Raw genomic sequence first — 13,279 nt, 5'->3', positions numbered from 1 at the left:
CTTCCTTTTGCTACAAGGGAAGCCCAACCTTCGACGCCGACTCCTCATGACGACGACAGTTCATACCGTCGACCTTATGGCAGGAATCCTTCGGGAAGAAATCAATTGCCAAGAAAGAAAACTAGGCTGAGCAGATAGAGACGGCGAGAGGAATGCCTGAAGAGGGGAAAACCTGACATCGCAAGTTGCGTGCGGAAATGGGAGATGTCTGCAGAACAGACATTAAATGCAAACTCTTAAACCGCCCTACGGGAGACAAAAAAGGATTACAGCGCACAGAGCCGTAATGGGAGACTAATTGGCTGAGTGAATAGTGTGCAAAAGTGATTAGTGGGCTACGGTATGGGCCTAGAAAGGCAGACCACTTGAGTGCTTCTCAGCCTACAAAGAAAACCTACCCGACGAAGGAAGCTCGGCTATAAAAAGGAGAGAAGCCTCATACGGAAGGGAGGTTGATCTTTCCTGAAAGAAAAGAACGAGAGAGCGATTTATGGTGTAAATTGTAACAATCTCAAAAGGAATAGAAAACTATAGTGGATGTAGCTCTTCATTTTATAAGAGTGAACCACTATAAATCTTATGTGTCTTTTCTACTTCAAGTATTTTTTCTCATATTGCTCACTACACAAAAAATACCACAAACACTTCACTGCAAATATTGAGTATACAGTCAATATTAAGCCGGTAATCCAACGGGATACCTAGTGGTGACCCGGCCTATTTCTGTTGACGAGTTTTTACCGTCAACATTGAGTATACAGTCAATATTAAGCTGGTAATCTAACGGAATACCTAGTGGTGACCTAGTCTATTTTTGTTGATGAGTTTTTACCGTCAACAATATTCTTAAAAGTTAGATGTTGGAAAACATGATAGTTGGTGCTTAAATCACTTATACATTAGCAAATTATGTTTTAGATTCAATGAAAGATGGATTTAGAGCAACACAGATAGTTTGAATTGAAATCAAAATTCTAAACAAGCTCTTTATTGATTTGATAGTTTGCAAGATAAGAACAGGAGGAGATAATAGGTGTTTGATCATATTAATTGCCACATCAATTTAGTATTAAAAGTTTCATTTGTAAATATAAAGATGACAACTTATTACCATTTAAGTTGGTAAAAAAAGTTAAGATAACAATTGGGAATCCACACATAATAAACAGGAGTACTCACCAAAAATTGTGAGAACTCGATCGTATTCACCAAAAAAAAATTCTTTTGTTTTTAAAAGGACCAATACATTTTTTCACAACAAAAAAAAAAAACGTGCAACATATTATATTGCACCATAGGCTTCCATAACAATTAAGCTAAAAAATATTGATGCCATCATATAAGCACTAATGCATCGGATCACATGAGAAATCTATACCTATAGCAACTTCAGGAGGAACAAAAATATTGGGCTTATAATTTTTTTTGCATTTCTGGAGGTTTTTTGTTTTTTTTGTTTTTGTTTTATGCAATACGAAATTAAACTTGCAACTCTCCACCTAAACCCTACCCCACCTAAAACCCTCAGTGCTACTAGACCAAGAGGTTTTAGGCATATTTTTACGTTTAAAAACAGAAAAAAAATCTAGAAATGTCACTTAAAGTGGTAAAAAAAATATTATTTATGTCATTATACTAAAAAATAAATAATCATCATTCAATTAATAAATAAAAACTAAAAGGTTATAATAATACTTAATTGTTTAGAATGATATAAATAATAAATTTGTATAAAATCATGATAAACCATGTACTTTTCTTTTAGATAGAGAGTAGAAAGTTGAATTTCAAACATCTTGTGAAAAATAGAAGCATAATTTTCATATCAAAGCAAAACAGATCAATAACTGAGACTTCAAAAGTGGGCCGGATTAACACCATCCTCCTACGACTTCCAAGTGGATATGGGCATGGACCTGCAAATCAGGCCAGAACAATTTCCGGAGCCCATGAATCAACAGACTTGGGCACTTCCACTGCATGGCCCGGTCTCTCCCGAATTGAATTGGGCAAGCTGAGAAAAATCCGAAATTTGCGTGCTTGTATTTTTCGACGACGATTGGAAATGAAAATGGTATGATCTGAAATCGATCAAACTCCCCAACTTCACATCCACAACTGTCTTCTTCTTCACTCCAATGGCTGCCGCGACACTCTCCCTCTCTTTCTCCTTAGATCCCCAACACCGCCACCACTTCTCCAAGCCTCAGCAAGCCTTCATTTCTCCACCTCAATTCCCCAAATACCCACTTACTCTTTTCCACAAATCCGACCGTTATCTCTTCAAACCATCTTCCTCTTCATCTTCGTCTTCATCTTCATCTTCATCTTCATCTCCATCTTCAACAACAACAACAGTATCGCCGTCAAGCTTGTCGTACCTGTCGGACACACTCAGAACCGGCCGGTTTCTGAGCAACGAGGAGCTCGAGAAGCTCAAATTCCTCGAGGACGTCACGTATTCTCGGGAACTGCGATCTGGGTCTCTGTGGGTCCGGGCCATGAGGGCAGACGAGATGGACATCACCGTGGCTCTGCTCGCAGAGTCGTTCGCGGAGTCCATGCTTTTGCCGTCCGCTTACAACTCTCTTTTAAGGTTCCTGGTGAAGCAGTACTTGATCGAGAGAAGGGCCGTGATGCCCCACGCCGTCACGCTTGTTGGGTTCTTTAGAGAGAGAAAGGAAAATGGTGATGGTGATGAAGAAGAAGAAGAAGGAGAAGAGAAATTGGCGGGAACTGTGGAGGTTTGTTTCGATAAGATAGGTGCGAATGCTTCTCCTCCGACGCCGACTCCGCCGAAGAATTCGCCTTATATATGTAACATGACTGTCAAAGAGCAGCTCCGGAGGTTGGTTTGTTTTGTTTCACGTTTTCGAACTTTTCATGTTTTATTGTTCTTCGTAGAATCATGGCTTATTTCTATGTTTAGAGATGAAAGTTTTATAATTTTCTTGTCCAATTCTAGTAATTGGAATATGTTGTTACGGATTGATGGCCATAATCCTTCGCTAACTAGAACAGTAATATATAAGAAAAGATGCGAAAGCACTCGCAAGATTTATAGTAATTCACAATATGATAGCTACATCCACTGATGAAGAATTTCATTCTGGTGAAAAACATTACAAGATAATAATTCAGCTTAAGCTACTCAGGGTGATAATTTGGTTCTCACACTCAACATTTGATGCTGGATTTTGTGTCCTCTGTTGAAGCGAATTGTATAAAGTAATCTAACATCATAAACAAGAAAGGAATTGTATTGGCTGTAGTAGAAGTGTTACTTCATTCAATAAAATTGGGGAAAAAAGAAGCGTTTTCAACAAAATGATGTTAAATCAGTTAATTTTTGGACCAAATAGTACCAAGGAGTGAGGTTCTTATTGCCAAAACTTAGACTAGAAGTTTACAAGGCTATGGGTTTATATTTTGGTATTGGAGCCAAGTTTTGACCGTTGGAATTGTGGGTTATGAGCCTACATATGGATAATGAACTAGGCCAATTCTGATACCAAAATGCAGAGCTCTTGTTCTTCTAAATGCCAATTTAAAGGCGCCCTTGATCTCTCCAATAGGCATTTGATCCCGGGCACTATTCCTACCCAAAGAGACAATTATTTCTCATTGTAGGTCGAAGTTTTCTAATCTAGAAAGTAAAATCGAGTCGAGGAGATACTCAATTCTTGGGTTAATGAGACCATTAACTTGTTCTTGAAATGTCATGTCACTTGAACCGCGACATTTCTTTTCAATGTCTTGAATGAGATTTGAAATTTGAGTTTTACTTTTTGGCGTTACCAGGAGAGGAATTGGCTGGCATCTCCTAAAGGCGTCCGAGGAACTGATTTCTCAGATGAGTTCCACAAGCGAGGTGTACTTGCACTGTAGAATGACTGATGAAGCCCCGTTCAATATGTATACGAAAGCAGGTTACCAGGTCGTGAAAACGGATAGCCTTTTGATTTTGTTGATGTTGCAGAGACGTAAGCACTTGATGTGCAAAAAGCTTCCAGTTGTAAAGAGCCCTGCAGAATCTGACTCGATGAGCTCCAATGGAGAATTAACATGATTAGAGGCTCTTCGAATACTATTATACGTTTCTCTGAGGTATACTTACGGACACAAATTTTTATTTTTACTAAAGAATCTATCTTCCTTTGTTACTATCACTTGTTACGAGGCTTGGGACTTAACAATGGACTCTATTACAGTCCTAAAAGACTTTTACTCCCAACACTTCTTTCCTGTCGATTTCCAATACAGTATGTTCTTCCTCCATGGTCTTCATGTAAGTTGCATACTTGATAACTGTGTTTCAAATTTGTCCATATCATATTGTTTCTTAATCTTGTTTTTAAGATACATACTTATGGGTCCAGGTTATAGTCCAATGAGATTGGGATGAATCAGGCCAGGTTGGTTTCAGAAGGATATCAAAATGACATGCAGAAAATTGTTGCCGCATCTATTATAACTGTGTGGATCTGTTGTATTTTGTAGGTATTATCTTTGTTCCTTGCAAGTGATATTTGCTCCTTATACAGTTACAAAGGGCAAATTCATATTTTATATATGTAAATACCTGTATATGTTTGGACTTGACGTTTTTAGTATAAAGTGACTCTTTTCCTAAGGCTCCAATGATGTGCAAATTTTGTTCTGAATATTTTTTGCAATGTAATATTTCAACATTATCAAGCATTATTAAAGTATAGATGTTACCAAGGAAGGCCTTGTAACAAACAGATTGTCTAGTTTAAGATTTCATTATTCTCTGAAATGAACTGTACATAACAATATCATATAGAAGAAGTTGTAACTTAGTTAAGCATTCCACAACAAACTGGCGTGCTAGAACAAAACTTTATGTCCTTGCCCATCATTGTCTTAATTTCTAGGTTCTTGAGTAGTGTACAGGAAAAAGTCACCTGGTATTCTTGATGTTTTGTTTGAGATGAATATCATTCAAATTCTTTGCCTATGATCCTCACCAAATTCTTTGGATCATAGTCTTAATATAATTGACACAAGCTTCCAAAAAGAAACCATTATTGGAGGAAGGATGGAGCATGTTTATTGTGATATACACAGTTTTACCGAGCAGTTAGAAATGTTTTACTTTCTTAGACCTTTCTAAAAGTACGAGTACGCCCACCCAAGCCTTTCGAACTTGTATAGATAATCAGTTGGAGTTCTTTCACACATTCTTCCACTGAGGGTCTCTCACTGCTCTCGGTTCTCACGCATCGCGATGCAAGGTTCGCAAACATGGCTATCGACTCCATGATGTATGTGCTTCGACCCAGCTCTGGATCCAACACCTTTCGGAGCTTCTTCCTATCGTTTAATATGTGCCTTACCTGTAATGCAGTGAAGGAGCACTACAACTCTTAGATTATATTTTGTGGTTAAACTTACTGGAAACTTGATAGATGAATTTTATAGGCCCCCGTTCATTTCACCGATTCGAGTTTAGAATTCAAGTTTGTTACAGTAAAAAGTTTTAAGAAACAGTCACATTTAACTTTTTGCTACAGTAAAAAAATCTCACATAAAGTCACATCTCAACTCGAATTAAAAACTAAAATTAGCAAACTAAACGGGCCCTAGTAAAAATAAGCAGACTTTTTCTAACCTGTAGTACAAGGTTTTGATCATAAGGTCCCTGGCTCATATCCACAGCTCGACGTCCGGTCAAAAGTTCCAGAAGAACCACTCCGAACGCATAAACATCACTTTGTAAAGTGAGCTTCCCTGTCTGTGACAAAGCAAATTAAAAGAGAAAAAGAAAGTCAAAATCGTATGATTGTTGAAAAGTCTATAATCACATTAGACACTGAAACTCTAGGTCTATAATTCAGTAGTGTTTTTCATATTGTTCTTGAATACATGTTGATGAGAGTGGTTGAGATTGAAAGAGTGAAGGGTATTTAGTAGATGTGCTTTTTATAAAGAATCCATTTTCTTTGAAGACAAAACCAGCAGTCTGGGACCACATGATATGGCTAAAAATGTGGTTTGAAGGGACAAAAAAAAAAAAAAAATCATAGTTCAAAGGAGAGATTTTTGTTGATCAAACAAGTGATCAAACATGATCGACGGCAATGAAAAGGAAATCCGCCCTCCTCATGAAGGCCCTCGTGGTCTCGTGGGTGTTGTGTGTTCTTTGCTTCTGTGTGTTTTATTGAAAGAAGAAAAGAATGAAAAGAAAGGTAACGCGTTTTGGTAAATGCCTACCGATGTGTACTCTGGATCAAAATACCCAAATGTACCAAGCACCCTAGCAGTCACATAGGTCTCTTGACCCTCAGGCATTAACTTGGCAAGCCCAAAATCAGATATCTATAAGAAAATATTTGACCGTTAACCCTCTTTTCAAGTTATGTCCCACAATAATTTGAAAAGAGACAAAAAAAAAAAAAATAAATAAATAAAACAAACCAACCCCATATTACCTTTGCTTCAAAGTTAGTATCCAAGAGAATGTTGGTGGATTTGAAATCTCTATGTACAATTGGTATGCCAACATCAGAACCTGAATGGAGATAAGCAAGTCCCTTTGCAGCTCCAAGTGCCACTTTGAGTCTCAGAGGCCAATCCATTTTTGCTTCTCCAATTCCTTTAATAGCAGAAAATATAGTTACCAGATTATATGAAAATCAAGTAACGAGAGTTGCTAATTTGAGTAAAAAAAAAAAAAAAAAACTAACCATTTAAACAATCTTGCAAATTCCCATTTTTCATATATTCATATACAAGAAACCGATCCTTCCCATCAGCACAGTAGCCTATCAAGGAAACCAGATTTGGGTGATCAAGTCTGCTCAATATATCAACTTCTACACGGAATTCCCTTTCTCCCTCGGCTTCTTTAAATGCCGGCAGCTCCATTTTCTTGATAGCTACAATCTTTCATTCTCAAAACGGTAACGAATCAGTACGTGTCTCGAAACTTCGAAGTTGATTAGAAACTATCTATGATTTTGTCTTTAGTTTCCTTCATTGAGAAAGTTGGACAATTTGCAGAACTACGACGACCAAAGCTTATGAAAATTATATTGTACGTTTTGGAAATTTTGTTTCACCTGGCTTGCCTCTCCTGATCGCAAAATGCCTCGGTATACTCGGCCAAAACCTCCTTTTCCCAGAAAATTCTCGTCGCTGAATGAACGTGTTGCCTCTTCCATTTCCCTGAACGTGAAAACTGATGATCCATGGCGTCGTTTCGTTGGTCTTGGTGTTTGATCTTCAAGCTGCCAATACTCCGCAGGCTTATAAACCCCTGAAAAACGAGTAGATAAGATGTTAAAAAGTTGGTTATGTAGCAAGAAACAATCCTATATAACTAGTTACTATAATTCTCCTAGTAGCAAAGAAGAAGAAGAAGAAGAAGAAGAAGAAGAAGAAGAAGAAGAAGAAGAAGAAGAAGAAGAAGAAGATACAAGGGTCGGAGTGATCGTGGGACTTGCTTCTCCGGCGCTTGTTCCAAGCAGAGATCAAACCGAAAGGCATTATGACCTTCCTTCAATGGTTCTTTACTTTCTCCGTTTTATGAAAAGAAATGACAAATTATGTCACGTGAAAACAGACAATTGGATGGAGAGAGTTAGTTCCATGACACCTGATCAGACAACGATTCGCAAAGCGACTGAGAAATCCGTTCTATCCTTAATTTCACGTTCGAGTTCAAAGGTCCAGCTCAAGTGAAAAAAAGAATCAAGAAAAAGATTGTTAAACTAGTATAAGATGCGAGATTGGATTGTATAAGAGAAAATTAGTCACAATAGATAATATTCTCTCAAAGGGTATGTATAGAACAAGTGAAGGTGGATTAGGAGGATATATCATATACTCAACAACTTAAGCTTCAACAACCTGAGCATTAAAGAGAGAGAGAGAAAGAGAGAGAGAGAGATCTAGAGAGAGAGAGAGAGAGAGAGTGTGTGTAAGATGTGCTTGAAGAAAAAGAAAACGCAAGAGAAGGAAAGTTGGTATTGCTTTGATAAGGAAATAGAAGCTGTAGCCTCACTTGCCGTCTCTTAAGTTTTCTTTACATTTTTACAAATTTTCGTAGGAAGGAAAGGTAGCCGTTGAGGGGGAGTTTTCACCTGTTTATTTGATTTATTTATTTTATTGTTTCATGTCTTATGTATTAATATTCTTCTTTCCATCCTTCTCTCTATAAGATAAAAGCAATTATTATTTGTCATTTGTCTGAAAATGACAAGTTAATAAGATGGTCAATAATTTCATCACCATCCATAATGGACCCATGGCTTTTTGTTTCATTGGTCCGGAGGATACCAATTTTCTATTTTCAAGCAATCTTTTTTAGAAGAATAACTTATAGAAGTGCTACATAAGCATTTCTAAATCAAAACTAGTGCCTGGTGCACAATAAATTAAAACTTTTCCCAAAGTGAATGTGTAAAGTTCCTTGTGGTTGTTCAAAGAAGAGAGTAGGATTAAAGGTTGCTATGAGACTTAAAATATGTTGGTGCATAAATACCAAGGACTGTTTATACCTATTTTCTGTGCATATATAACCATTAAAAACTAGGGAGAAAGAGAGAAATAGGTTAAGACTTGAAATGAATTAAAATTAATAGGCCAATAGTTTACATAAGTTAATAAATATGCCAAATTACTATTTTTGTCAATAACTTGTATGGTTATGAACCATAACTTGATAAGTTATTGTCCATAATTCACGGTTTTTGTCCATAACTTGTCTAGCTATGAACCATAACTTGACAAGTTTGTCAATAACTTATCTGGTTATGAACCATAATTTAACAAGTTATGATCTATTAATTTTTATAATTAAAAATTGGCCTATATACTTTTTTAAGCTTTTAATATTGACTTATTTTCTACTATTTCCGTAAAAACTAGTCCATAAATATATATAATTCAATTTAAAGTAAAAAAGCGTAATATGTATTGAGGTTCATCCACTTCTGTTATGAAGACCGGTAACGAAGTTCCCTCCTATGCGTTCAAATGAGACAGAAAAAATAAGCGTTAAGAGAAAAAAAAAAGAAAAAAGAATTGGGCCCATTTTTCTACTTTACAGGATCATGAATTATTCTTTTGCTAAACACTTTTAAATTTTTTACAAGAGAAAGAAAATAAATACCTTTTACACAGTTAATTAATATTATTTTTAGTTAAATAACTATATTAGTTAAAAATATATTAATTCAGAATAACTATATTAATTAAAAATATATTAATCCAGAATAAAAATTAAAAATTCGGAGTGGGTAACTTTAATAATTTTCTCTTTCAACAGGCCTTGGGTTTGTGGCCCATTTGTACGTATGCTGATATTCAAAGTCGATCTTTCTCATAGAAAGCACCTGTTTTTATACCAAGCGAAAAAGCCTATAAATGTTCCCGCAGCCCATGACACGCCAGTTGCAAGATTAAGGACTTTTTAGATCATGTTTTGTATGCCATATTAGCACTCACTCTATATTGTATTATTTTAAAATAATATAGTATTTATCAATATTCATACATTGTATAATTTTAATTAAAATTTAAAATTAATACAATATGTATTATGATATCTAATATGACAAAAAAAAAAAAATCATGCATTAGATCATGTTGAATAATTTAACATAAAAGACCGCATTAGCTCCCATTAAAAAAAAAAAGATTGCATCAACAAACCTACATAATATTTAAAATATATCAAAGTCCCAAGGTTGGGGTCAAGGTCGAGGTCAGGATAGGGGTCTAGGTACGGGACAAGGGTCGGGAACCGAGCTTGGATTGGGTTTTGAAACCGGGACCTTGGCTGTGGTCTGTTTTCGAGATTGTGTTCAGGGTCGGGTTTTGGGACGGAGACCGTTATTCGGGTGGAGTTTTGGGAATGGGGCCATTGTCATGGTGTAGGAGTCCATGACCGAGTCTAGAGTTAGAGACCAATATGGGGGCAGGTTGCAATTTGCAACTTTTTAAGTTTGGGCCAAAATGGGAGAAAAAAAAAAACTTAATTCGAGGGCCTTATTTTTAAGAATTTTCTGATAAAGGAGCTGCATTGAAATAAATTTCAAGGAGTACTAAAGATCAAATTCTAGAAACTTCGCACCATTTTAATAAGAAGATAAAATGGTTGCAAGTTGGAACTCAACAACTGAGTTGTTGAAAATACAGCAATATCTAATAAACAGAACCTCTCTCCACAAATAATAGAGCAGCCCTAAACCAACAAATTCAACTAACTATGAGATTACGACATACCAAATAGAAAACAAATATCAAAAGTACAAAAATGGTTCCCTTGTGATTAAAACAACTTGTTAAGTAATAAAATTATAACCAAGGAGCCACAACCACATAGTTTAGTACTATTTTGATCTCTTTCGATGCTACCAAGATGCCTATTATGGAACATGTCCATAAATTCTTGAACCACCAATGTATTAAAGCACCGTCAGAGGATTTAAGTGCCAGGGCCCTTAGTCTCATCTGTTAGCCCGTGACGCTACCAATTTTCGTGTCGTTTTTCGCAAGGTCTAGTAAAGTGGTAGTTGAACCTATATCCAATCAATTTAAAGCCCTTGCGAGATAACCAAAGCTCTACCACCACTATATATATGCACGCTTAGGCCTAGCTAAGCTCTCAAGTGGAATATACATATAATCAAACTAGCTAATTATTTCTTGTTTTTGCTCCTTATTTTTTTTCATACGTCAATGGCAAATCCAGCTTGCAGTGGAAAGCTTAATGTGGAGGTTGAAGTGAAGTCTAATGCTGACAAGGTTTGGGAAGCCCTTAGGGACTTCATCTTTATTTTCCCTAAGGCCTTCCCTAATGACTACAAAAGTGTCGAAGTCTTGGAAGGCGACGGGATTGTCGTTGGTTCTGTTCGATTGATAACATACGGGGAAGGTATACATTTTTTTACATGCGTAGTTTGGCGGTAATTCTTTATTTTAAAAAAAAATGTATACGTATCGTGTGTCATAAAAATATGCTCATTTTTATGCATTTGTTTATTTTTTTTTTTTTAATAGGTTCTCCGATTGTTAAAGTATCGAAAGAGAAGATCGAAGTTGTGGACCCACAAAACAAGACATTTTCTTACAATATCATTGATGGAGATCTCCTTAAGTACTACAAAAGTTTTAAGGCTCACGTTACCGTGGTTCCCAAGGAAGAAGGAAGCTTGGTGAAGTGGAGCTGTGAGTATGAGAAGGCCAGTGAAGAGATCCCTGATCCAAGCCTCATCAAGGAGTTTGCTGAAAAGAACTTCAAGGAGCTCGATGATTACCTTGCCAAGGAGGCGTGATTAATTAAGTCAAATTAATGTTAAAAGGGACTATATTAATGCCCTATACATGGGTTAGTTTTGTTATCCCTAAGTGTGGCTCATTGAATAAAGTTATAGCCCTATATAAGTTTCACCTGCTGTGTTCTTTAAATTTCAGTGTGAGTTTGATGTGTTACTGTGTTTAACATCTTAAATAAAAAAGCACCCGTCAGTTTGATTTTATAATTCTCTTATTTATTATTCTAAGTCAACACCACTAGGTCAAACGACATGTGATACGGTGAGGTAGGGTTTAAGTTTGAGAGGACGCAGATTTCGATCACGCGCATTAATCTAGGTCGACCCAATTCCACTAAGCACGTTAATCTTATCGCATTTGAGTCACTCGAAACAAGTTTTAATTAAGGGATAATTAGAAGTATAAGCGTTTCCCGATTAGTATTTACAACTTGCCTATGCAAATGAGAGATAAAAGCCAAATTGAATTCCGAGAGTCAGAACTTACCTACCCAAAGGCCAAATGGTGTGTATTAATGCGGTCTAATCAATATGATGGGCCTAGAGAAATAGTTACATATAAAGGAAATTTGATGACTTAGAATTGAGGCTCATCAGAAATAGAAAAACTGACAAAAGCATTCAAGAACTCTAACAACTATAGACCATCCCCTGGGGTGGCAATTCGGGTTGGCGGGTCGTGTTCGTGTCGTGTTGACTCTTACATGACCTGTTTATTAATCGTGTCGAAATACAAAACCCAAATACGACCTGTATATTGGCAGGTTAACACGATATGACACGAATAATTCGTTTATTAAACAGGTCATAAACGTGTCGTGTCAACCCGTTAATTACCCGTAAACCCGTTTATAAAATGTGTGATAAATGGGCAGTGTTAACCTATTAATGAACCTGTTTATAAAATATGTGATAAATGGGTTATGTTAACCTATTTCTGAACCTATTTTTTAACGTGTTTATAAAATGGGTAATAAACGGGTTGTGTATTCGTGTTACTTAAATATAACACGTTTAAACGGGTTATGGCGGGTCAACCTGAAAATGACACGTTATTTAATCGTGTTTCACGGGTTCAACCTGATTTTGACCCGTACCTATTTATGATAAACCCAAACCCGCTAATTTCGTGCAGATTTCAAATCGTGTCGCTACCCGGATTGCCAGCCCTACATCCCACTTATTTATAACACCACAAAACTAGCCAAGACTAAGACATACACGTTGCTTCTTTTTTTTTTTTTTTTTTTTGAACTCTCAATAAACGTATGTGCTTTATATATACAGATTTCTCAGCAAATCAGTACCAAGTAATTTGTACTATAATGTGTTCTAGGTAAGAGATTAAAATACCGTTGTCTCATAGGAATGAAGCTACAACCTGTAAGGAAAACCACAATTTTGATTATAAATTATGAGATTCTTTCGGTAGAGTATGAAAAAATATCCAGTTGTCCTTGTGGTACAGTTTTGAACTATTATAATTTTTTTTGGCATATTTTTCATTTTGGTGTAATTTTAGATGAAAAGCTTATAAAATAGGGTGGATATAGGGGAAATATATACCAGCATTTTTATTTGGTACAATAAATCAACACATCCACTAAAACAAAAGGAAATATATAATATATGTTTAATTAATCATACAACTAAAACAACGATAGCTACAATCGATAAATATTAGATATTAATATATATATATATATATGTGATACTCGTATAATTCACTCGCATATATGACAAGATTGTCTTGACAAGTATTGTACCGTTTACTATCAGTTTTGGAGAGAGTATAATAGGATTAGACGAGGAATTTGGTTAACTAGGCCCCCAATCATCCAACCATATTACCGTCTTTAACTCTCAACCATATCCCAAGTTGGAGTTATTACTACTATTTCATTAATTTATTGTGCTTGCTGATATATAGCCACATGTACATTACTTAATTTCGCAATAAAAATCTGCACGCA

At 36.1% G+C, this 13,279-nt stretch overlaps 3 protein-coding genes across 5 annotated transcripts; 2 read left to right on the top strand and 1 right to left on the bottom strand.

The window, feature by feature from the left end:
• Positions 1-2,066: 2,066 nt before the first annotated feature.
• LOC21410427 lies at positions 2,067-4,634 on the top strand. 2 transcript variants are annotated; one of them, XM_024168251.1, is made up of 5 exons: positions 2,067-2,848; positions 3,802-4,107; positions 4,212-4,288; positions 4,380-4,415; positions 4,501-4,634. In XM_024168251.1, exons 1-2 carry the CDS (start codon positions 2,139-2,141, stop codon positions 4,067-4,069), a joined length of 978 nt encoding a protein of 325 aa, XP_024024019.1. In that variant the 5' UTR covers positions 2,067-2,138; the 3' UTR covers positions 4,070-4,107; positions 4,212-4,288; positions 4,380-4,415; positions 4,501-4,634. The 2 variants fall into 2 exon arrangements, with proteins under 2 accessions (XP_024024019.1, XP_010100506.1); XM_010102204.2 differs by having other exon boundaries at positions 4,380-4,634.
• Positions 4,635-5,031: 397 nt separating this feature from the next.
• Positions 5,032-7,570, bottom strand: LOC21410426 (probable serine/threonine-protein kinase PBL28). Of its 2 annotated transcripts, none has more exons than XM_024168260.1 (7): positions 7,435-7,570; positions 7,095-7,313; positions 6,711-6,909; positions 6,456-6,619; positions 6,238-6,342; positions 5,636-5,758; positions 5,032-5,360 (listed from the first exon to the last, which is right to left on the bottom strand). In XM_024168260.1, the coding sequence occupies exons 1-7, from the start codon at positions 7,510-7,512 to the stop codon at positions 5,124-5,126; spliced, it is 1,125 nt and encodes a 374-aa protein (XP_024024028.1). In that variant the 5' UTR covers positions 7,513-7,570; the 3' UTR covers positions 5,032-5,123. The 2 variants fall into 2 exon arrangements, with proteins under 2 accessions (XP_024024028.1, XP_024024030.1); XM_024168262.1 differs by having other exon boundaries at positions 7,095-7,282; positions 7,443-7,570.
• A 3,083-nt stretch (positions 7,571-10,653) lies between these two features.
• Positions 10,654-11,508, top strand: LOC21410425 (MLP-like protein 423). The gene is made up of 2 exons (XM_010102202.2): positions 10,654-10,906; positions 11,032-11,508. Exons 1-2 carry the CDS (start codon positions 10,711-10,713, stop codon positions 11,304-11,306), a joined length of 471 nt encoding a protein of 156 aa, XP_010100504.1. The 5' UTR covers positions 10,654-10,710; the 3' UTR covers positions 11,307-11,508.
• The last annotated feature ends 1,771 nt before the right edge of the window (positions 11,509-13,279 follow it).

This window comes from Morus notabilis, unplaced genomic scaffold, assembly GCF_000414095.1.
Source record: "Morus notabilis unplaced genomic scaffold, ASM41409v2 Scaffold99, whole genome shotgun sequence".
Taxonomy (NCBI): Eukaryota; Viridiplantae; Streptophyta; class Magnoliopsida; order Rosales; family Moraceae; genus Morus; species Morus notabilis.
Note: the sequence above shows the minus strand (reverse complement) of the source record. Positions and strands in the feature narration are given on the sequence as shown.